Raw genomic sequence first — 23,220 nt, 5'->3', positions numbered from 1 at the left:
AGCAAGCTTGATTAGATTTTGTGAAAGCAATGGTGATGGAGGACTTCTGACTGCAGACATCCCCAGCAAAGTTAGAAAATACATTTTTTTTCCTTGTCTCAAAGACATTTGTTTCATGGTGTGACAGGATGCTGTTAACAGCTACAAATTGGGCACTATGGAAGCTACAGTGGAACCTCAGAGTTACGAACACCTCGGGAATGGAGGTTGTTTGTAACTGTTAGCAAACTATATTGAAAAATCCTTATGAAAGAATACTAGTTTCACTTCTTACAGTTCATTCATTATTAGCAGTATTTTTTACACTTTCCTCTGCTATTTGCTGTACTTGATGGGAATGATAGGATTTACTGTACTTCTTGCTTGAAGAGAGTAAAAACAACAACAACAGGGATGAAATTCTGGCCTCACTCAAGCCAGTAATAAAAAGAATTATGTCTTATTTTATGTTTCACAACTCCTAGCAACTTGTACTGCTGACTGAAAATGAATAATGATTAATTAATAAATCAAAAGAAACACAGTATTTTAGGGGTGGTCTCATCAATGCCATAAAAAGAGGGCCTTACTGCTTCCCTGCTCTGATAAGATACTTCTGCATGCACAGCCTGAAATTGTATGCACGTTTCTCTTTTGCCATCCAGACAGAAAGTTAGGCTGTGATCCTGTCTATGTGGAACACTCATTTAAGTCCGCAGGGGTTACGTATATGGATGGCTTCCAGAGACAGGCCCTTAGTTTGCTGAATACAATCAATACTTTCTTTCTTTCTTTCTTTCTTTCTTTCTTTCTTTCTTTCTTTCTTTCTTTTTCTTTCTTTCTTAGAATCATAGAATATCAGGGTTGGAAGGGACCCCTGAAGGTCATCTAGTCCAACCCCCTGCTTGAAGCAGGACCAATTCCCAGTTAAATCATCCCAGCTAGGGCTTTGTCAAGCCTGACCTTAAAAACCTCTAAGGAAGGAGATTCTACCACCTCCCTAGGTAACGCATTCCAGTGTTTCACCACCCTCTTAGTGAAAAAGTTTTTCCGAATATCCAACCTAAACCTCCCCCACTGCAACTTGAGACCATTACTCCTCGTTCTGTCATCTGCTACCATTGAGAACAGTCTAGAGCCATCCTCTTTGGAACCCCCTTTCAGGTAGTTGAAAGCAGCTATCAAATCCCCCCTCATTCTTCTCTTCTGCAGGCTAAACAATCCCAGCTCCCTCAGCCTCTCCTCATAAGTCATGTGTTCCAGACCCCTAATCATTTTTGTTGCCCTTCGCTGGACTCTCTCCAATTTATCCACATCCTTCTTGTAGTGTGGGCCCAAAACTGGACACAGTACTCCAGATGAGGCCTCACCAATGTCGAATAGAGGGGAACGATCACGTCCCTCGATCTGCTCGCTATGCCCCTACTTATACATCCCAAAATGCCATTGACCTTCTTGGCAACAAGGGCACACTGCTGACTCATATCCAGCTTCTCGTCCACTGTCACCCCTAGGTCCTTTTCCGCAGAACTGCTGCCTAGCCATTCGGTCCCTAGTCTGTAGCGGTGCATTGGATTCTTCCATCCTAAGTGCAGGACCCTGCACTTATCCTTATTGAACCTCATCAGATTTCTTTTGGCCCAATCCTCCAATTTGTCTAGGTCCTTCTGTATCCTATCCCTCCCCTCCAGCGTATCTACCACTCCTCCCAGTTTAGTATCATCCGCAAATTTGCTGAGAGTGCAATCCACACCATCCTCCAGATCATTTATGAAGATATTGAACAAAACCGGCCCCAGGACCGACCCTTGGGGCACTCCACTTGATACCGACTGCCAACTAGACATGGAGCCATTGATCACTACCCGTTGAGCCCGACAATCTAGCCAGCTTTCTACCCACCTTATAGTGCATTCATCCAGCCCATACTTCCTTAACTTGCTGACAAGAATACTGTGGGAGACCGTGTCAAAAGCTTTGCTAAAGTCAAGACACAATACATCCACTGCTTTCCCTTCATCCACAGAACCAGTAATCTCATCATAAAAGGCGATTAGATTAGTCAGGCATGACCTTCCCTTGGTGAATCCATGCTGGCTGTTCCTGATCACCTTCCTCTCATGCAAGTGCTTCAGGATTGATTCTTTGAGGACCTGCTTCATGATTTTTCCAGGGACTGAGGTGAGGCTGACTGGCCTGTAGTTCCCAGGATCCTCCTTCTTCCCTTTTTTAAAGATTGGCACTACATTAGCCTTTTTCCAGTCATCCGGGACTTCCCCGGTTCGCCACGAGTTTTCAAAGATAATGGCCAATGGCTCTGCAATCACAGCTGCCAATTCCTTCAGCACTCTCAGATGCAACTCGTCTGGCCCCATGGACTTGTGCACATCCAGCTTTTCTAAATAGTCCCTAACCATCTCTATCTCCACAGAGGGCTGGCCATCTCTTCCCCATTTTGTGATGCCCAGCGCAGCAGTCTGGGAGCTGACCTTGTTAGTGAAGACAGAGGCAAAAAAAGCATTGAGTACATTAGCTTTTTCCACATCCTCTGTCACTAGGTTGCCTCCCTCATTCAGTAAGGGGCCCACACTTTCCTTGGCTTTCTTCTTGTTGCCAACATACCTGAAGAAACTCTTCTTATTACTCTTGACATCTCTTGCTAGCTGCAGCTCCAGGTGCGATTTGGCCCTCCTGATATCATTCCTACATGCCCGAGCAATATTTTTATACTCTTCCCTGGTCATATGTCCAACCTTCCACTTCTTGTAAGCTTCTTTTTTATGTTTAAGATCCGCTAGGATTTCACCATTAAGCCAAGCTGGTCGCCTGCCATATTTACTATTCTTTCGACTCATCGGGATGGTTTGTCCCTGTAACCTCAACAGGGATTCCTTGAAATACAGCCAGCTCTCCTGGACTCCTTTCCCCTTCAAGTTAGTCCCCCAGGGGATCCTGGCCATCCGTTCCCTGAGGGAGTCGAAGTCTGCTTTCCTGAAGTCCAGGGTCTGTATCCTGCTGCTTACCTTTCTTCCCTGTGTCAGGATCCTGAACTCAACCAACTCATGGTCACTGCCTCCCAGATTCCCATCCACTTTTGCTTCCCCCACTAATTCTACCCGGTTTGTGAGCAGCAGGTCAAGAAAAGCGCCCCCCCCAGTTGGCTCCTCTAGCACTTGCGCCAGGAAATTGTCCCCTACGCTTTCCAAAAACTTCCTGGATTGTCTTTGCACTGCTGTATTGCTCTCCCAGCAGATATCAGGAAAATTCAAGTCACCCATGAGAATCAGGGCATGCGATCTAGTAGCTTCCGTGAGTTGCCGGAAGAAAGCCTCATCTACCTCATCCCCCTGGTCCGGTGGTCTATAGCAGACTCCCACCACTACATCACTCTTGTTGCACACACTTCTAAACTTAATCCAGAGACACTCAGGTTTTTCTACAGTTTCGTACCGGAGCTCTGAGCAGTCATACTGATCCCTTACATACAGTGCTACTCCCCCACCTTTTCTGCCCTGCCTGTCCTTCCTGAACAGTTTATAACCATCCATGACAGTACTCCAGTCATGTGAGTTAACCCACCAAGTCTCTGTTATTCCAATCACGTCATAGTTCCTTGACATCACCAGGACCTCCAGTTCTCCCTGCTTGTTTCCAAGGCTTTGTGCATTTGTATATAAGCACTTGAGATAACCTGTTGATCGCCCCTCATTCCCAGTATGAGGCAGGAGCCCTCCCCTCACAGACATTCCTGCCTGTGCTTCCTCCCGGTATCCCGCTTTCCCACTTACCTCAGGGCTTTGGTCTCCTTCCCTTTCTTTCTTTCTTTCTTTCTTTCTTTCTTTCTTTCTTTCAAGTATCTTGGTTCTTTGGATTACATTTTATCAGATGCATTCGTCTGTGGAGAATATAACCTTGGGATTTCTTGTCTATATTTTCAACCTTTCCAAATCCCTTGATTTATTTATTTTTTTGTCCTGATTCATGTTTGCAACATCTCCCCATTTAGTGTCAACTGCAGCTACACTCTTTGTTCTCTATTCCAAGTCACATGCTGAATAAAACTAGCCTAAGCACTAATCACTGCAGTATATCACTGGACACATTTATCCATCTCCAAATGCAAAAAGCATTGTTATTTATCATTATCCTTTGCCAGTTTACAATCCATTTCATAGTGCTCATATATAATCCTATTTAAAGTCTAGTATTAGATAGAAATCTATGGAGACCATGTTGTCACCATGTCTCAGTGAGTCACAACGGAGAATACCAAATGCAGGACAGACTGCTAAGGAATAAGGCAGACACACCCCAAACTGGTGGTCATTCTATCATTAGAGTTTACCAAATCAGTAACATAAATGAGCTTCGGTATCACCACCCTAGTTAACAAGAAGCCAAAAACATAGCCCCTTTATGCATTCCAGCCCTTGGCTCTCCACCCAGACACTTAGACTTTATGATGAGTGGTTACTGAAAACCAGTTTAATCAGAATTGGGGTCCTTCCAATCCCAAGGGATCAGCCACTTAGCCAGGTCAATATATAACTCAGATCTTACCCAATAATCATGCTGGTGCCAGTCCTTCAGTAACTAAAATCTAAAGGTTTAATAATAAAAGGAGAGAGTTATAAATGGTTAATAGATCATATACATACAACTAATTGCAAAGTCCTTGTACCAAGTTTGTAGCAGTGATGGAATAAACTGCTAACTTGCAATAGCCTCTCTGGAATCATTCAAACAAATTGGGGTAATCAGTCCTTGTTTAGAGCTTCTTTGTTAGAAATCCAGTCCAGAGAAATGAAGCAGGAAATGAAGACAAAATGGAGATGTTTCAGTTGCCTTTTTATATCCTCTGTCATGTGCATGGAAATTTACTGTCCCAAAGCCTGCAGCCCCTGTTTGTGGAAAGTTACTGTCCGAAGATGGAGTCCAGGGTCACATGAGCATATCACATGTTCTTACATGGCTTGCTGACTCACAGCGTTGGCCATTGGCCCCCTCAGTGCCTGAGGCATCCTCAGGGAGAGCTATATGGGCAATATGAAGTATTTTTTATGGCCCATTGTTAGAGTGAAGTATCCTTAATGAGCCATCCACATAGAATTGATGCATCCAATGAAGTGAGCTGTAGCTCACGAAAGCTTATGCTTAAATAAATTTGTTAGTCTCTAAGGTGCCACAAGTACTCCTTTTCTTTTTGAGTATACACTGAGACATTCATTGAAATAGCAATTTCATAAAATCAATTAGCATTCATAAATTTTACATAGACAAAATTCTGAAATCTTCACATGCAGTCACAGATGTGAGTTAGAACTATAGTACCATTTTATTCCAGGACAACCCCATTACTGCAGCTCTGGGCACATAGGACTGTGAACTCAGCAAGTTTTGAAGGTTCACTTTGGAGGGTGCCTTTTTGGAGGGACCTTTACTGTAATTTTTTCCACTATTAGCCTTCTAAAGCATGGCCTTTAAATTGTTCCTTATGTAACTCTCCTCTCTCTCCCCCCGCCCCCTATTTCCTTCCCAGGTTACTCAGGGACAGGCAACCCTCATCTGTTGCCAGAGGTAACACATAACTGTGGACGGGGGGAGAGGGGTGGCACAGCTGAAAGATTCTGGGGGGACACGTGACTACCCCACATATTACCTCTGCATCCAACCCTGTGACTGACCACAGTGGGCAGTCTGTAAAGCAAGCAGTGGGAAGCACTGGGACTCCAGCAACAGGGAAGGAGTCCCATGTAGCGGGGTAGGGGGGAGCTCAGCCAGTCGCCCTGCTGCTGCCTCCCTCCCTGCGTTGTACAGACACATGGTCAGCACCACTGCAAGGGGGAGTCACTGCCTCCTTGCTGCTGGGAGGCGGCCTGAGAGGCGGCCTGAGAAATCTGGAGAGGGGGCATGTGACCCCATGTGACTACCCCCACATTGCCTCTGCCTTACATCATTAAGGATAATGGAGACCCTGGGGGTCCCAGATGAGATGGACAATTAGGTGGGAATCCTCTAGTCACCCACAGACTCATAGACTTTAAGGTCAGAAGGGACCATCATGATCCTGTAGTCTGATCCCCTGCACATTGCTTGACACAGAACCTCACCCCCCCTCTGCGTTACTCCTCTAATTCCTATGAATATTGATAGCTGGCGGTGCCTCTCCCGGGACAGGCACAGTATACACCTATGGGTATACCTTGGTGGCCTCCAGGTACACAAATATGAATAATGGCTCTTATGCAGATAATAAACACCCAGAATAAAACCAACACAATTTTACTTAAAAGTTATCCTACCAACATACAATACAAAATGAAACAGACTCATATAGACTCGTGCTATATCTACACCAAAACAGTAGTGGTGCTGTAATAGCTCAGCTAATGGCAGCAGCTTTAAACAGCAAGTTTCAGCATAAACCTCACCCACACTCTTGGCATTATACCACCCCATCCCTGACTGTGCGCTCGCCCTTAAGTTTACAGTCCTGAGCCCTCTCTTGTGTTGGTGCAGTGGCTGAACAGGAGTTCAAGCCGGCACTCGGTAAGTCCAGCAAAGGCAGTCCAGGTGAAACAAGGAGCGAGGCACTTTTGTATTGTGACCAGCTTCAGTTGCACAGTAGTAGGTTGCAGTAACAGTTGTTATATTAGAGAGCCATAGCTCAGGGGTAACTTGTTCTTTACTCAGTGGTCTCTAAGCCAGATTCAGATCTTCTGCACAACCGACAGTCTTCAGCTCCTGCCCTCAATGCCTAGCTGTGGAGACAGAGACCATGAGCAAGGGCTCAGCACTAACAAGCTGTCATCTGTAGTGTAGTCTTAGCCCTGGTCATGTGTCTTCAGCCCGGCAACTCAATCACAGGACTGTCTCTGTTTCTCCTTGGCCCAGATCCAAAGGGGAGAAGCAGCTGTCTGTTGTAGTTCCATACTCACAAAATGGAGGCCGCTGACCCCCTGAAATAGTCTCTGACCCAGGAAGCTTTGTCCAGTCCCAGAGAGCATCCAGGGAGTGCATCATAGGATTTGCAATCCTTCAAAGTCAGCATAAAGTATCTAGAGGTTTGTCTAATCAGGGTATCTGTGAAAGGATTCAGAGGCTCCTCAGACAGGCGTGCCTATACTTACATAGTTCATTGGCTTTTATTTGTCCACTTGGCATTTAATTTGCTAGTTACCCAAATATAATTAGCTAGTTACCCAAATATAATTTAATTTTGGTTAGGTCTTTTTGAAATTGCTCAGATTCTTCTCTAGTCTAATCCAAATGTCATCCAAATATGTTACATTCTTGTGGATCCCTGGAGCATCCTACCTAAAATTGGCTATTTACTTTCTTACTACTCTTAGCTTCCTGACACAACCAGTTTTAATCCATGATGAGACTTACTTCCTTCCAGTGGCTACTAGAGTTCCTCAAGAGGTTCTTGTAAGGTTCTTCATCAAAAGCACTTCGAAAATCCAAATTAACTTAAAACTATCAATTCCTTCTCCTGCATCTCATATTTGGTTACACTAAAAGAGGGCACCTTTGAGTCACTCCATAATCCTAACGTCAATGATTTTTCTCAACTATTTTTCTAGTACTGAGATCATTCTCACTGGTCTGTAATTCCCAGAATCAATTGCAGCTCGTTAGTTCATTGTCAAGAAATGGGCATTATGTGCCAAATTGTCCTCTATGATGTTTATCCCCAATTGTCCATCTTACATCATATGTGACAAAGTGTATGTTCCATTCTCCAGCCTCATTGCATGTTTTCGGTTTGCTTTTGTTTTTAGAGATATATTTTTGGCCTGGATAAAATATTTATCCAGATTGTTTGTTTTTTTCTTGAATTTCTATTTGTTTTTGTTAAAGCTGACCTGGATCAAAAGCCTGAACTGGAATACCCTGAACATTGAGGCATTATGAACATGCATCTAAGTCTGGAGCTAGACTTTGTTACTTGAGCACAACTTTATTTTTTAAATATATTGGGATCTGCGCATATTCTATGATATTAGTAAAATATTCATTATTAGAGGCATTACCCTGAATATGTGTTCATTCTGTAAGAGATTATTGATTGATGCTATTTATATTATTTGACTGACACATTTCTCTGTTTATGACTTCATAACTGTTTGTAGTTGAGTCAAACCAAAGATCTATGTGAACAAATGAGAAACAAGCAGAAGACACTATTTAACCCCTGAGGGGAAAAAAATTCCCCTTTAATTCAAATATCCCTAGTAATAAGAAACTGTGTGCTGGATCATTTGTTCTCACAGTAAAAATCATGGAAGAAAACTTAGGGGGAAGAAATCACTAAAAGAACTCCTCACAGAATTGTTTGCTGATTATTGAACTGGGGAATAGCATTTGATCCCCTGTGGGATGAGCTATGGAAGCACGTGCTCAGTGTGGATCCTGGAGGATGAGTTCCGAGGACACCCTCTGCCTCCACTCTGGTCCTTCACTTTCCTGACAACCTGGCTTCAAAGCAGGGCTGGCTCCAGGCACCAGCGTTCCAAGCAGGTGCGTGGGGCGGCAGTTAGAAAGGGGCGGCAGTGTTTCCGCAGCAGTGTTTCCTCTGTCCCGCCGGCCGCGGCGGCAATTCAGCTGCTGCCTCTCTGTTCTGTCGGCCGCGACAACAAATCGGTGGCAGCTTCTCCCTTTTGCCGTTCGCGGTGGCAGTTTTTTTCACTGCTTGGGGCGGCAAAAACTGTAGAGCCGGCCCTGCTTCAAAAAAGCCAGGCTGGCTATTCCACCTGCTGTGTGTAGGAGGTTTCATGGAATATGTTATACCATCTGAGGTTGCATTATCCTTTCTAGGATGTTCCACAGGACAATGTGTGTCTTCTTAGCCCTGCTCCCCAACAATTCACGGGATCCCCACTGCCCACTCTGGACTCTATCCAATACAGAGAGCTTCCAAAGACTCCTGGAAAGTGGATTGGGAGAATAGTGCCATAGGATGACCCTTCCTCCTACAGGATGGGGCACAGGTGCATACTTGGGGTGCTGGACTTTTGTGGTGTGGTCTGGCCCTCTGATAGATCTGACAAGTCCCTATACATGCTGTAGCCATGTTCTTGTGGATGCTGGAGATCTCTCACTGTATTTTATTTTTTATAAGACAGACAACATATTTTTCATGGGAACCACAGATTTAACATCAAGCATTATAAAAATCTTCTTCAAGTGTTGAGCTGTTAATCTGATATGTTATATTGACCTGATCATATCATATCATACCTGCATCTTGCATTTGTCTACATTTTTCACTACCATTGCTAAGGACTTTTTACTTTGTCAGGTTTGGGATGAAACTCTTGCCAAGTCTGCAGAGGCTTGGGCTGCAACATGCATTTGGGACCATGGACCTTCCTACTTACTGAGATTCTTGGGCCAAAACCTATCTGTAAGAACTGGAAGGTAGGTAGCTGTCATTTTGTAAATCTTTTATTTAATAAAAAAATTGAGGGCCATATCCTCAGCTGGTGTCAATTTCAATGGAGCTACACCAGTCTGAACATTTTAGCTACTGCGATGGCAAGAACTCAATTTGTTTACAGCTTATAAAGATTTTCATTCCATTCAGGAATATGAGAATTAATCATTGGCAAATATTACTGTAACCAAGGATTTCAGGTCTCCACAGAATAGTAGTTTGTGAATGACTGTACTATGGATGCCAGGCCAAATGTTCTAACGTAACAAGTTTTGAAAAATCAACTTTCCCTCCCCCCCACCTATGTCTTTAAATTAATCTAGGTATCGATCCATTCTTCAGCTGGTAAAGCCATGGTATGATGAAGTGAAAGACTATGCTTTTCCATATCCTCAGGACTGCAACCCTAGATGCCCTCTGAGATGCTATGGACCCATGTGCACACATTATACACAGGTTATATGAGTTCCATTCATCCTTCACCAATCTATAGTTCAAAATTGGACTTGTCTGTGATGTGTGTGTGTGTGTGTGTGTGTGTGTGTGTGTGTGTAAATAAATAATATTTCTTTTCAATGTTGACTTCACCATAAGAATAATGATTATTTATTCAGATGGTTTGGGCCACTTCCAACCGTATAGGCTGCGCAGTCCACACATGCCACAATATGAATGTCTGGGGATCTGTTTGGCGACGAGCTGTTTACTTGGTATGCAACTATGCCCCAAAGTGAGTTGCTTTCTTTTCATTCTGTTTACTTTTATACTTCATGCATGTACGGGTTATTTGATAGGACTGTTTACTCCCTTTTTCCAGCTAGCATTCCTGTCATGCTTTTATGCTGGGCCTGCTTCCTCAAACAAATATAATAATTGGAATTATAAAAATGTACTACTTTTGTATATAAACAAACCAAAGGGGAATAACAAGATGTGTATTTAACAAAAGCACATCTCATGATCTTTTATTATTGTAATGCTCATCCTTTGCATTATTCCTTTCCTCCACCTGTTTCTCCTCATTCCCTGGCTTTGTTAGGGAATCCAGTTCTGCAATCCATACTTAGGTTGATTTGCACTTACTGACATGAGCTGGCCCATTGTAGACGGGGGCCTTAAACTGTAAGCGCCTCAGGTCTCTTTTTATTTTTTTTTTCTATCGTGCTGTATAAAACAACCCAAATAAACAATGATGAGTAGTACAGGTTTGATAAACTTTAAATGTCACAGACCCATAAGTGGTAAAGAACAGGGCAGTGAATGAGTGTCAGTAATTTCATTGTCCCAGCTGCTATATACATAAGAAGATAATTTTTAACTGTCTCTAAAGAGTTGCAACCCCCAAACAGGGAAATTTTGGGGAAAAAAACCCCAAAGAAGAAACCACTTCTATTTTGGGAGACAAGACTGCAGGTCCTTTATATTTACTAATACAATTAATATAAAAAATCGTGGCAAAGGAACTAGAGGGGGATCAGACAGTAAAACTAGAGCTGACTCCAATCTCCACACTTTGGGGATGTTTGGACTGATATTCCAATCAGGTTCCAAATATCATAACTTGAGCCTGTCTTTAATAGCAACCCAGGCATTATAGTGTATGTATGTATCAAAAATTACAAAAACAGAAAGTAATTACAAAATTATTAGGGTACATCATTCATTTCATTCAATTATGGCAAATGAATAAGAGGCATTGTTGAGAACTGCTGAATTATTTGATTCATTATTTGATGCATTATTAACCCTGTAATAATGATATGTTACATTTAGTTTCCTTTGTTCTGAAAATCCTGACATACTTTGCAATCTGTAGAAGAAATCCTGAGGTTCCAACTCAGTTTTTACTAGGCCCTTACTCTATCAAAGTTATTAGCTCATGGCCGCTAAATATGGATGCCAAGGCTTAGAAGGATTTAAAAAGGGGTTAGACTGCAGTTACACCAGATAAGATAAAACAGTGTTTTAAATGAGATGTGAGCTATCATCCTTCAGAGCTTAAGCCAACTATTCACTGACTAGAGGTAGGAAGAAACATCCCCTATAGGCAGGTTATCCCATAACCTAAAGGGTTTCTAACATCTTCCTCTGAAGTATTTTGGGTGAATTCCTGGCTCCAGTGAAGTCAGTGAGACCAGTATTTTCATCCCTAGTATTTGGCCCTGTCAGATAAAGGATTTGGTATTACAAGGACCACTATTCTGGTCTGGCATGACAATTCCTATGTCCCTGTTTTGATGTCAGTGGAAATTTGCCTGAAAAGAATGAATGAAACTTGGCAAGGACTTCAAGGTCAGGACCTGTATATCTACATATAGGTCACACTTCACTAATCACTAAGTCATTTGCACCTCTCAGCTACACAACATACCACAGAACTATACAATAGTTGAGGGCAGGAAGTGAAGGACGCTGTAACCGTTTTAAATGAGAGGGGTTTTAGAGGTGCAGAATAACATTATTCAAATTGGAATTTTCCTAGGACATCAGTGCTATACCTCCTATTAGCTGATGTATACCCTACTATAAACTGGTTGAAAAACATTGTCTTGAGTTTCTGATTTCAGAAACAGTGTTAAGAAAGGTTGTTTAAAAATGTGTGTATGGTTTAGACGTAATTAACTGATATACTTAATGTACAGCTCTATTAATCACCCATGATACAGTGAATGAAGCCAACATTAAACTTGTGGCACTTCCTCTAGATTACAGTATCTGTTCCCTGCTTGTGCCGTCTGCTGTGCCCATTTGGAATAGGAATAAGAATGTGTAAAGTATTTGAGAGACTCCTACTTTCTTCCAAGACACAACCCAAAGTTAGGCTTTTTGATCCATCTTTATTGGCTGGAAAGGGGGGAACGAGAAAATGCTTCACAAATAACTGCATTACTCACTGCTGTAGCACATCACACATATATTAGAAGGTTCTTTTCTTAGTGAACTGCAACATTTAAGTAGAAATCTAATTTTAGCTTTCTTTCTCCAGTGACCATCCTGTAATCCCAGAGTCAATAGTGATGGGTCAATCTCTAAAAGTTTAGAGCTTTTTATAAGCATCTGGAAGTCTGGATGCTTATTCAGGTGACTCATTTGAGACTTCCCCACTCCTCATGCTTGCCTCTGCAGCCTGCTACCTACCTGTACCCTCGGTCCTCTAGCAGAAACTACGCACCCACAACCTCCAGACAAATCCCTGGTCCTCATGAAATCTCAATAGACCCCTGACTTCATCTTTCAGTGAAACTTGCCAACCATCTCACAGTTCCTGCACTCTTTTTACATGCCTTTGTGACTAGTCCTTTGTTTTCCCAGTTCCTTTGAGCAAACCATCACGAGTTCACACTCAATACCCAGCAAAATGGATCCCAGATCAGCTAAACCCTATAACAAGATCCTCAAAAGACCCACTCCCTTCTTGAAAATAAACATTACAAATATACAATCAATGAAAGTTTTAAAACTTTGCAACAACATTGTGACACTAATATCTTATTAACAGGAGCCCTCCAGTTGGTTTCTCTTTCTAGAGAGCAAAGTTGCAAAAGTCATTCCGAAAATAGTGTCTGTCAACAATGCAATATGAAAATATTTTATAAATACATGATGGGCAATCCATCACCCATACTTAGTTTGCACTTATTAAGGGATATTTTTTCTTAAGTTACTAAAAATATGTATTACTTTATATTTTCAGGGGCAACTGGATTGGAGAAGCGCCATATAAAGTAGGAGTCCCATGTTCCGCTTGCCCTCCTAGTTATGGATCGGCTTGTACTGACAATCTTTGTTTTCCAGGAATAACATCAAACTACTTATATTGGTTTAAATAAGTTAACACGAGTTTACATTATTTTTAAATAATATGGCTGAGAAACAAAAGCTTGTATATTGAATTTTGCACATATTTTACATATATATATATATAGTAATAATACCCTTGTTTTCTTTTTATATGCTTTTGTATAATTAGCTTTCAGAGTACAGTATAGATTCATTTTTAACTCTTTGGAATGTATAACTATAATTCTCCATTTCAGGCCATGATCATGTAGAGAAGGATAATCTTAAGCATGTTAAGAAAGTGTAACGTCCTAAAGAATAGGAGTTCTTGTGGCACCTTAGAGACTAACAAATTTATTTGAGCATAAGCTTTCGTGAGCTAAATTTGTTAGTCTCTAAGGTGCCACAAGAACTCTCCTTTTCTTTTTGCGAATACAGACTAACATGGCTGCTACTCTGATTCGTAAAGAATATGTTCTGTTCGATATTAAAAGCAAATTTAAAAGGGCACTGTCAACTTAAGTCTAAAATTTGAAATTATAGATACAGGCTCACTGGCAACTACACCAGTGCTTTAAAACTGAAAAATGTACAAATGTACAAAAAAAGTACAACTCCTCCCCTGCCCCGAATACATTGCCCTCATCTTGCAAATGGTTACTCCCATTTGCACTTTTGCTTACTCCTGCATAGTCAATGGGACTCTGAGCAAGAGAAAACATATGTGCAGGAGGAATTCCAGAATTTAGCCTTACGTTAGCTCCCCCATGCACAACAGTGATTAATTTAAAGGTATTTCAAGAGTTCCACACACCACTGCTGCTATCATCAATGATGCCTGTGTGGAGATAGAGAAGTAAAGAATAGGAAGCCCTCCTGGCCCTTGTACCACTAAGAAATATGATGGAACTGCAACTGTTCACCAACCTGACTAAAGCTTTGTCTAAACTAGAAAGTTGTATCACTTTAACTATACTGTAGTTAACATTGTAGAACCCCATTAGTGTGGATGCAGTTATATCAGTGTAAAGGCACTTTTTACCATTATAACTATTCCGTATAGGAAGGGGAATAACTATATTGGCATAAAACACCTTTATACGGGTATATCTGCATCCATACTAGGGCTTTTACCTTATAAATATGTCAGTTTAAACAAAAAAGATCACATCCCTAGTTGAAATAGTCCTATCGGTAAAACTTCCAATTAGGCCTAAGTGTTGCACAATTTTGACTAACGGATATCCCAAATAAAAAGCACAAAGTGAAAATGGAATTTTTATTTAAAAAATGGTGTGCAACCAAAAAACAGAATCTGTAAAACAGTTGACAGAGTCCTTTACACAATCTGGTGAGGCTATTTCCTGAAAATTATCTTTATAAACCAGCGAAGAAAAATATATTTATTCTCCCCCAAAAAACAAACTTCTTGTGGGAGCTAAGTGGAAAATTTATGGAGAAAGGGACTACAGCTGAAACTAAAACACTGTATATATGTACAGATAGCTTTCCTGAATGGTATGCATAACAGACCAGGGTCGAAATTCTGCCCTCAGATACGTGTGTGCAACTGTCACTGAAGTGACTGAGAGTTGTACCTTCATGTCGCAAGGCAGAATTTTGCTCATGATGAACAGGGAATACAAGTGATTAGTTGTTTACAATTTCCTACATTTCCACTCTGCCTGGCACAGATGTGTTGGGAGCTTTGAAGTTCATGAGCTTTGGAACAGCCAGATTCAGTAGAACAATTAGAGTGGTATAGTATAGCTTCACCAGAATCAATCATATATGCATGTTATTTTAAAGCAAAGATGCCCTCTTCCCAAGGCTGGTTAAGAAAGCCTGCCACCAGAGTACAGGATAACTTTACTAAAATTACAAATATGGGAATAATTTACATGTAGTCAACCCTATTGCCAAAGGGATCAATTATATGGACAGAATGAGTGTTGTAGTATATTCCAAATGGAATTATCACTCTTCAGATCTCTATGATTTGACACTAACTCAGAGAAAGTCATTTATTGTACTGTAGCTCTTCAAGCATATCTCTGGGTGACATTCCTTTGTCTGACAAGACAATAATTAGAGAAGCATATAATGCCACTAGGCATCAGAAATTAAAAACCAAACCAGGTGTGATGTTTCTGTAACTATTATTTTAGTAACAATTTAAATGTTACAGGTTTTCCTCACTGTTAACAATGGGCTTGAGGTTCTGCAGTCCTCACTTGGTCAAATAGTCCAACTGGGTGAAATTCACCCCTTTGCAGAGGGAAAACACAAGGTCTCTGCAGCACTTAAGGCTCTGTTTGAAAGGTTTAGTTTTAAGTGGTACATAGGCCATGTTCTGTAACCCAATGGGAGTTTTTGACTAAGGAATATAGAGGCAAAATGCATTTTTGTTCCACATGACAGATGTTTTTTGGCAGATGAAGGGGGAACAGATAAAATTTTACATGTTTGCATTTCCTTACATTTGCAAAAATTTGTAAAAAAATAACAGGCAGAGACTATGTTAACAAAAGTTCTAAGCTGCAGAGCCTAAGGATTGGAGTTAATGTTTAATAACTATGCACTTTGTAACTTGCAACTTGTACGTTGTGTGGTACACTTTCCAAACAGAACTAGAAATTGTAAATTAATTTATAATTCTGTAATTCAGCTGAAAGTATTATAACGGGTATATATGTTATTGTATCTGTTACTTTTTTTAACTTGGTAATAATAAGCTGATCATTTGGAATATTTTGTTTTCTGTAGATATAAATAATAGCAAACTTTGCTACTATCAAACAGGGGTGCAGTTTTTTTCAAAACACAGTAATGGTGCTACGGATAATTATATCTGTCATAATCACACTGTAATTTACAGCAGCAGCAGGAAATAATCTGGATATAAGCTATTTCATAAGAGCAGCTTTTGAGAAAACCAGCAACAAACATTTAGTTTAACATATTTCATTTAACAGAGAAGGTTACAACTAACTGGACATTTGACTAACCTAATGCAGTTTACTCTTCAATTTTTTATAAACGTGCATTATCTATTTGAATCCCTGTAATTTCTCTCATCAGCTTTCCCTTGGGTTGAATAATGACAATGCCAGCAACCATCTACTTTGATAGCCTGTGTCAATGCTGCTTGATTGATTACCTGACACAAAATGCTGTTGGAATAAAAATAGCAGAAATGTGCTGAAGACCAAAGGTGTCATATAATATTCCCTCACCATTACAGAGCTACACTGAGAAAAGAGAAACCCAAAAAACCCCAAATACCATGGGAATATACCACCCATTTCATAGGTTTACAAGTCGGCACTTTTTTTTTTCCTACAGAGCAGAATAGCAGTGTGCTTTTATAACAGTAGGCTGGCTATTGGAAAAATATTCCTTTTGGATACAATATCTTTTGTTCTACTTTAAATATAAAACAGATATTTATAAAACTGTACAAAAAATAAAATAGGGATGAAGAATAACTGTGATTTAAAATAAGAGGCACTTATTAGAGTTATAGGAGTAAAAAGCTAAAAGGATGCAGCAATGCCATTAAGAACCCAGTGGAGCCCTTTGTGTTATAATAATTGCCTGTGATAGTTTTGACTCACTGTTGTGTCATTTACTGAGCAAATGGCTAGCAAAGGCTGCCTTTTTGGTGCTAAACTATATATTCTGGTGCTGGAGACATTTTTGCAGAAGATTAGTTTTATTTCTGATGTTACAATACATGCTCTAGTGCTTGTGAGCCATGTTCAGTGGAACACAGCATCTGTGGGTAGGCCAAAGAGTCATTGGGCCAAATTCTGCTTTCAGAAGCATGCACATGGCTCCCGTTGATTTAAATAAGAGCCTTACATGCATCAAAGGGGAAAGTTTAGACTGTTCTAAAAAACAAAACAAAAAACCCTGTCATCATTACACTTTGCACTTAAGGAACTTTCTCATTATTGTCAATAAGTGTCCTATGTGAAGATTGGGAGGCGGATAAGGTCCCTGTCAGTAATAATTTCAAATTGCCTATGAACACATTTTAGTGATCCCAAATCTCCTCCCAGGGGAATAATCTACTTCAGAAACGCTAAGGTTCACTTTGCTCAAATGGTCCTGTGAAGCCATACATCCCCCTTCCTAGGGATCAGTTCACTCCCCACTGAATTCCCAGGGAAAGGGATTAGGCCTCAGTTGAAGTCAATGGGAATTTTGCCACTGATTTCAATAGGTCCAGAAGCAGGAATTGCTGTCTTTTCTTTAGCATAGATATAAGACCCTACCAGTTTTTCTGTGGAGCTTTCTTTTTTCCAGATTCGTGTGCTTAACTCCTAGTTTCAGAGTAACAGCCATGTTAGTCTGTATTCGCAAAAAGAAAAGGAGTACTTGTGGCACCTTAGAGACTAACCAATTTATTTGAGCATGAGCTTTCGTGAGCTAGAAGTGAGCTGTAGCTCACGAAAGCTCATGCTCAAATAAATTGGTTAGTCTCTAAGGTGCCACAAGTACTCCTTTTCTTTTAACTCCTAGTGTTGCTAAGAGAGTTATGTACATATGAAGTCTAATTCTACTCTGTTACATCCATGCAACTCCATTGAAATCTAGTTTTCTTCCTTATCTTCTCTTACCTAACTGTCTGATTCTGGATCTATTGAAATCAGTGGCAAAATTCCGATTGACTTCAGTTGAGGCCTAATTCATTTCCCTTGGAATTCAGTGGGGAGTGAACTGATCCCTAGGAAGTGGGATGTAAAGCTTCACAGGACCATTTGAGCAAAGTGAACCTGAGAGTTCCTGAAGTAGGTTATTCCCCCGGAGGAGATTTGGGATCATTAAAATATGTTCATAGGCAATTTGAAATCATTACTGACAGGGACCTTATCCACATAGTAATAAGATATTTTGTAAAGCCTTGAGTCTTGTGAGTAAAGTTTCCCTCAATTACTGTTGATTTCATTTACTAAAGTGAATGATCTTAGCCAACCTGAGGGCAGCTCACAAATGACTTGCCGTTTTTATTGGTGGTTTTCTGTAAATGTGACATATATAAATTCCTGCATCCTGGCTTTTAACTATGCACTCGTTCTGATAACCAGAGAGTACGTGAACCCATACATTGGGTTTCAGAGCTTCCATCAGAATTCACCATTGTTATGCCTACAATGAACATGGTCCCCTCAACTGCTCATTTCTTCTAGAGGAAAAAGAATACTTCTGATTAATTTATGACATTTTAGTTTATTATTAATCATAATTTCCAGGCCTCCCTTCTGCTCAGTCTTTGGTTACTGAGTTTGACTCAGGATACGGTTATTGTCTGGCAAACAGGAAGTACTTCCTAGTTATATTGTTATGGATTGCAATACTTGATTCAGACTGATTAATGGAATGGGCTTCAACTCCTGGTATAGGAGCAATCCACTTCCAACATGCTTAGCAGCATTACTGTGCAGAGCTCTCCTTTGAGAAGCACTACAGAGACAACAGGAATAAAACATTTTGAATTCAAAATTATTTTCTTCTGCAAAATGACAAAAATCAAGGTGGAAAATGGGTTTCCCCATGTTTAACTCATAACAATATAGTGCACCCCACTATGCTGTTCACCCTGATAAAAATCTTCCTACAAACTCCGTGGAGCTTCAGCACATCATCACAAAAGGCAGAAACTATTTAGATACAAAGTTCAAGATAATACCCTCCTCACAGGGAGTTAGTGGCAATACGGGATTGCTCTGAAGAAGTAAATCTTTGTTTCCTGTGAGGTCTTATTGGTTCATTAAAGAGGTGCTTGAGTGCTGGGATTCATTTAATAAGTAAACTGATTTCAGATCATCTATAATTACTAAATGCTTGTATATTTGGTTTTCTCTTCATTTTCTTCCATACCATACCATACCATACCATACCATACCATACCATACCATACCATAAACAGAATAGAAGGTTTTGGCATTCATACATACAACAAAAGATTTGGTTCTTGCTATTGAAAACCAACCCCAAAATGTTTTAAGTATTTATGCAATGCAATTTCTTGTTTCTCACACATTTTTAGGATTCTTTCTTTCTTTTCACAAAATGTTTGTCGGAGAAGAAAGTTCATTTGACACAGGTGTTGCAGTGAATTATTGAACATATTTTTTCCATATTATATGATGACATATATATGTTACAACTGAGATATCTATTAGTATTCCTGTTTCAATTCTTGATGTTATGAAAACATAAAGTAATATAGATTATTTTGAACTAATGTGTAATGTCTATGCATTTAAATAAATAATTACAATGATCCATATTTACACCTGATGTTCCTTTGAGGCACTTTTGTTTGTTTCTTTTGCTGTTTTATTTTATTTATCAAACTAAAACCCTATGTAATCTATTTGGATAAAGAAGTCAAATTGGAAAGCAAGTTTTAGGGGATGTAAGGGTAGACATAACTGTAATTTGGTTTGAAAATGTTTAGATATTTACCCTCCTGAGCCCCAACAGTCCTTTCTGAAATCCCTCTTTGGGTCTCAGCAGGTCTGGCCATCTCTGCCAGGAGGGCTGTCATCTTCAAGTGTCATGAATTTGAAGCCTCAGCTTGAATTAAAGTGTGAGGAAATGTATTCTGGCAGTTTCTGACCAGGGCAAGCTAATCTCATGAGATTTCAACAGAGCAGCCATCCAGAGCCAATCAGAGAAAGCCACATCTCAAAAGCACCACAGTCTACCTACAGTACATAGAGACTTATATGGTCCTCATTATTGTAGCATAAGAACATATATTTTTCAGTATTATATCTAATCTAACTAATGTGCTGTCATCGGGCATGTTGGAAACTGTTTGGAGACAAGGAGAAACAGGATCAGAGATAACAATAAGAATCAGAGAGAAGGAACATCCTTGGGGTCAGAATAGGGAAACTCTCAGGGGCTTACTGGAGCAGAAAGGGATTTGGGGCTTTGAGAGATGATGTGGAACTAAAGGAACAGAAAAATGGGTGTGATGGGGTGTTCGCGCCACACAAGCCCTGAGTGGGTTATTGTGGGCCGGAAGGGGCCAACTAACCTTATATGCTGCACCTGGAGGGAACACAGGGATTGATAAATCCTAACTGCAGATGAAGCCCAGGAAGTGAGACCAGAAGGAGGCTTACAGGGAAGGGGCCTGCAGTCACTCTCTAGAGGCAAAGGGTGTTGGTCAGGAAGAAGGAGGAAATCTACTAGGAGAATAAGCCCCAGATTTGCCCTGGCCTAGGGAGTCTGGCAAGAGGCCAATGGAGGTGAACTAGTCACAGGGATCAGAGGAAGCTCTGGTAGTAAACCTAGGGATAGACCATATGATAGTGTTATACCAATAAAATAAAAACTAGCAGGATCTTATTAAAGGGGAAAAGGCAAAATGCCACATTTATTGTGAATACAGAAAGAATCATAGTAAGCAGTTAGTTATAGCTATAACATTCCATTCAATTTCATATTTATTCACACATTCATTCATACACACACAGGTTCTGCAAGGTTGTTATCATAGTTACCAGCCTTAGAGTTGCTCATGCCAAGCCACTGGTCTGGTGGTCTGGACATGAGGAGGGAGCAGGGCCTTGTCAGATGCTCATCTGATGTTCCTGGAACTTGGTTTGCAGAATCAGACCCCAAATTTCTCACTTCCTAGAGTCAATTTTTATAGGCATTTCTTCCTATGCCAGTCTATGGGAATTGCTTCATCATGCCATTGCTGAATCAATCAGCAGATGGCACATTCCTGACAGCTCTGTGCTGCCAGATGTTATCTTGTTCGTTGGTTCTCCCATCCTTGAGGCTGTTGGGTGGATTCCAGTCTGCCCTCCGGGGGTCCTCTGGTTATTTCCACTTGACACCTTCTTCAGCCGATGGACACTGGATTCTTAGGCTGACACCACCCTGATCATTCAGTTATTATCCACACCAAGCATCCATCCACATACATCCTCTATCTCTATTTTAATCACAATTGTTAACGAAGCAAGATGAATACAACAAAAGGGCGGGGTGCTGTTTCTTTTGTTACAGAGTATTGCTTTGAGTCTCTCTCTGTGTGAACAGTTGTTGTTAGAAAGAATTGCTTTGAGAACACTCTGTCTTAGAATGTACTAACACAATTAGCAGCTTGCAAGTTTCACACAGAGAGGGAGAGAAACAGCACCAAAACCCAAGAGACCTCTTAATTAGTAATACCCTGGAATTTAAACTATGGGGAATCAAACTTATTTGTGATTTTAATACAGAACTTATTTAATATGATCCAACAATAGAGATGTGGGATAGTAAGGAGCTCAGGTAGACAGCACTAGGGACTGACACTGAGATTACTAGTCATAGGGTCCAAGGGCTGGAACCTGGAGTTGCAGGCAGACTTGGGTTCCCTTACCAGCTATTGGAAAATGGCACAGGAACTAGAGCTGGAATGAAAGATCATCTGAGGTGGCATCTATGTGGGATTATCCATCTAGTGACCACCCTATCCTTCCTATGGGTGGTAGTAATCCCCTCAGGTTCTACCTGCTACCCTCATGATCTGTCTGGATAGAAATCAGTAATACAGACACCAGAATGTTGCTTCAAGCACAGACGCAGTGGGGTGACCTGACCAGCAGATAACTTCCTCTAAAGAACTGGTAACAGTATATGTATTAACAATTGACCAATCAATACTGAGCATGAGGGAGTTATTGATAGGTAAACAAATTAACAAATCAGGAACTGTTGCTGGACAGAGTAAGAACTGTTGCTCAGCGGAGCAAGACTAGTGCCCTTCACATGAATCATAACCATAACAAGACTCTAAGACCTGTAGCATATTATTCGGGCCAGGAGTCCATTCTGCACATGTGCAGATCCACAAAGGTCACACAAGAGGCACCTTGATAGACAGCCCTTAGGCTGCACTCATTATAGTGACACTATACTGTTAGTGCAGCCTGCATTCCACTCCTTTTCTTTGCTTTCCCGACGGGCCTGTCTTAGGTTGCCCCTATCTTTTAGGGATCTTACTCATCATTGGCTCACCAGCCCTCAAGGGAGGATATTCCTTAGGGTTATGCTTTATTTCAGGTCCTATTTACAATTTGCTTAACTAATTTAACAAGTTCATTTCAATTTTCATCTTCTCTTGAATGCTTCACAGTCCAAGATACATTCTTTTGGTCCAACAACACATTAAAACCATACTTAATACACAAACAATTCGTATAATGCATAATACAACTATAAGATGTAGCATTACATTCAAAACTCCCTTTGTGGTAAGTGACCATTGCAAAACCAATTCTCACCAATTATGCTGGATAATATTTTTGATAATTTCAATTTGTTTTGCAATTTTTCCATTAACAATATTCATTTTAACCTTAATATTCCCTATCTAATTTTGCATTAAGTTGTGTAATGTATGTTTGGTTTTCCAACTGAGATAGGACTTGATTACACAATCCCCTTCAAGATGTTCCTGAAATTTCCTGATCCTTTAATATAATGATGAGTACAGTTTACTTTTGGTCCCCTACTTGAATTTCTTGAATACTTTGGTTGATGCACCAGGTAACTGCCACCACAGTGCCCACAACAGTAATATTTTGAGTTTCAGTTTGAAAATTAGCAAATTCTGTAACGTGGAAGCATACTTTACCTTCTCCCAAATAACTGAAGTGTTTATCAATGCCTGATGCTGAAACCAATTCACAATCCCCTGGCTGATTAATACATGTAGATTGGTGAGTGTCCCATTTCCCAAATACAGTGCCAATCTATAAAAAGGACATAAGGACAACTGGGGGAATTACAGACCAGTCAGCTTAACTTCAGTACCTGGAAAGAAAATGGAGCAAATAATTAAGCAATCAATTTGCAAACACCTAGAAGATAATAAGGTGATGAGTAACAGTCAACATGGATTCGTCAAGAACAAATCATGTCAAACCAACCTGATAGCTTTCTTTGACAGGGTAACAAGACTTGTGGATGTGGGGAAGCAGTAAATGTGGTATATCTTGACT

General features: G+C 40.5%; 1 protein-coding gene across 1 annotated transcript in view; it reads left to right on the top strand.

Annotated features, from left to right (window-relative positions):
* The window catches only part of PI15 (peptidase inhibitor 15), a 30,827-nt gene extending 13,217 nt beyond the window's left edge, over nt 1–17,610 (top strand). The window contains exons 3-6 of the mRNA XM_048841007.2: nt 9,284–9,402; nt 9,742–9,874; nt 10,033–10,148; nt 13,113–17,610. Coding sequence (XP_048696964.1) covers nt 9,284–9,402; nt 9,742–9,874; nt 10,033–10,148; nt 13,113–13,248 — 504 coding nt within the window. The 3' untranslated portion in view covers nt 13,249–17,610. The remainder of the gene's footprint in view (nt 1–9,283; nt 9,403–9,741; nt 9,875–10,032; nt 10,149–13,112) is intronic.
* The last annotated feature ends 5,610 nt before the right edge of the window (nt 17,611–23,220 follow it).

Source organism: Caretta caretta, chromosome 2 (genome assembly GCF_965140235.1).
Source record: "Caretta caretta isolate rCarCar2 chromosome 2, rCarCar1.hap1, whole genome shotgun sequence".
Lineage (NCBI taxonomy): Eukaryota > Metazoa > Chordata > Testudines > Cheloniidae > Caretta > Caretta caretta.
This window is presented reverse-complemented; position numbering and strand designations above follow the sequence as displayed.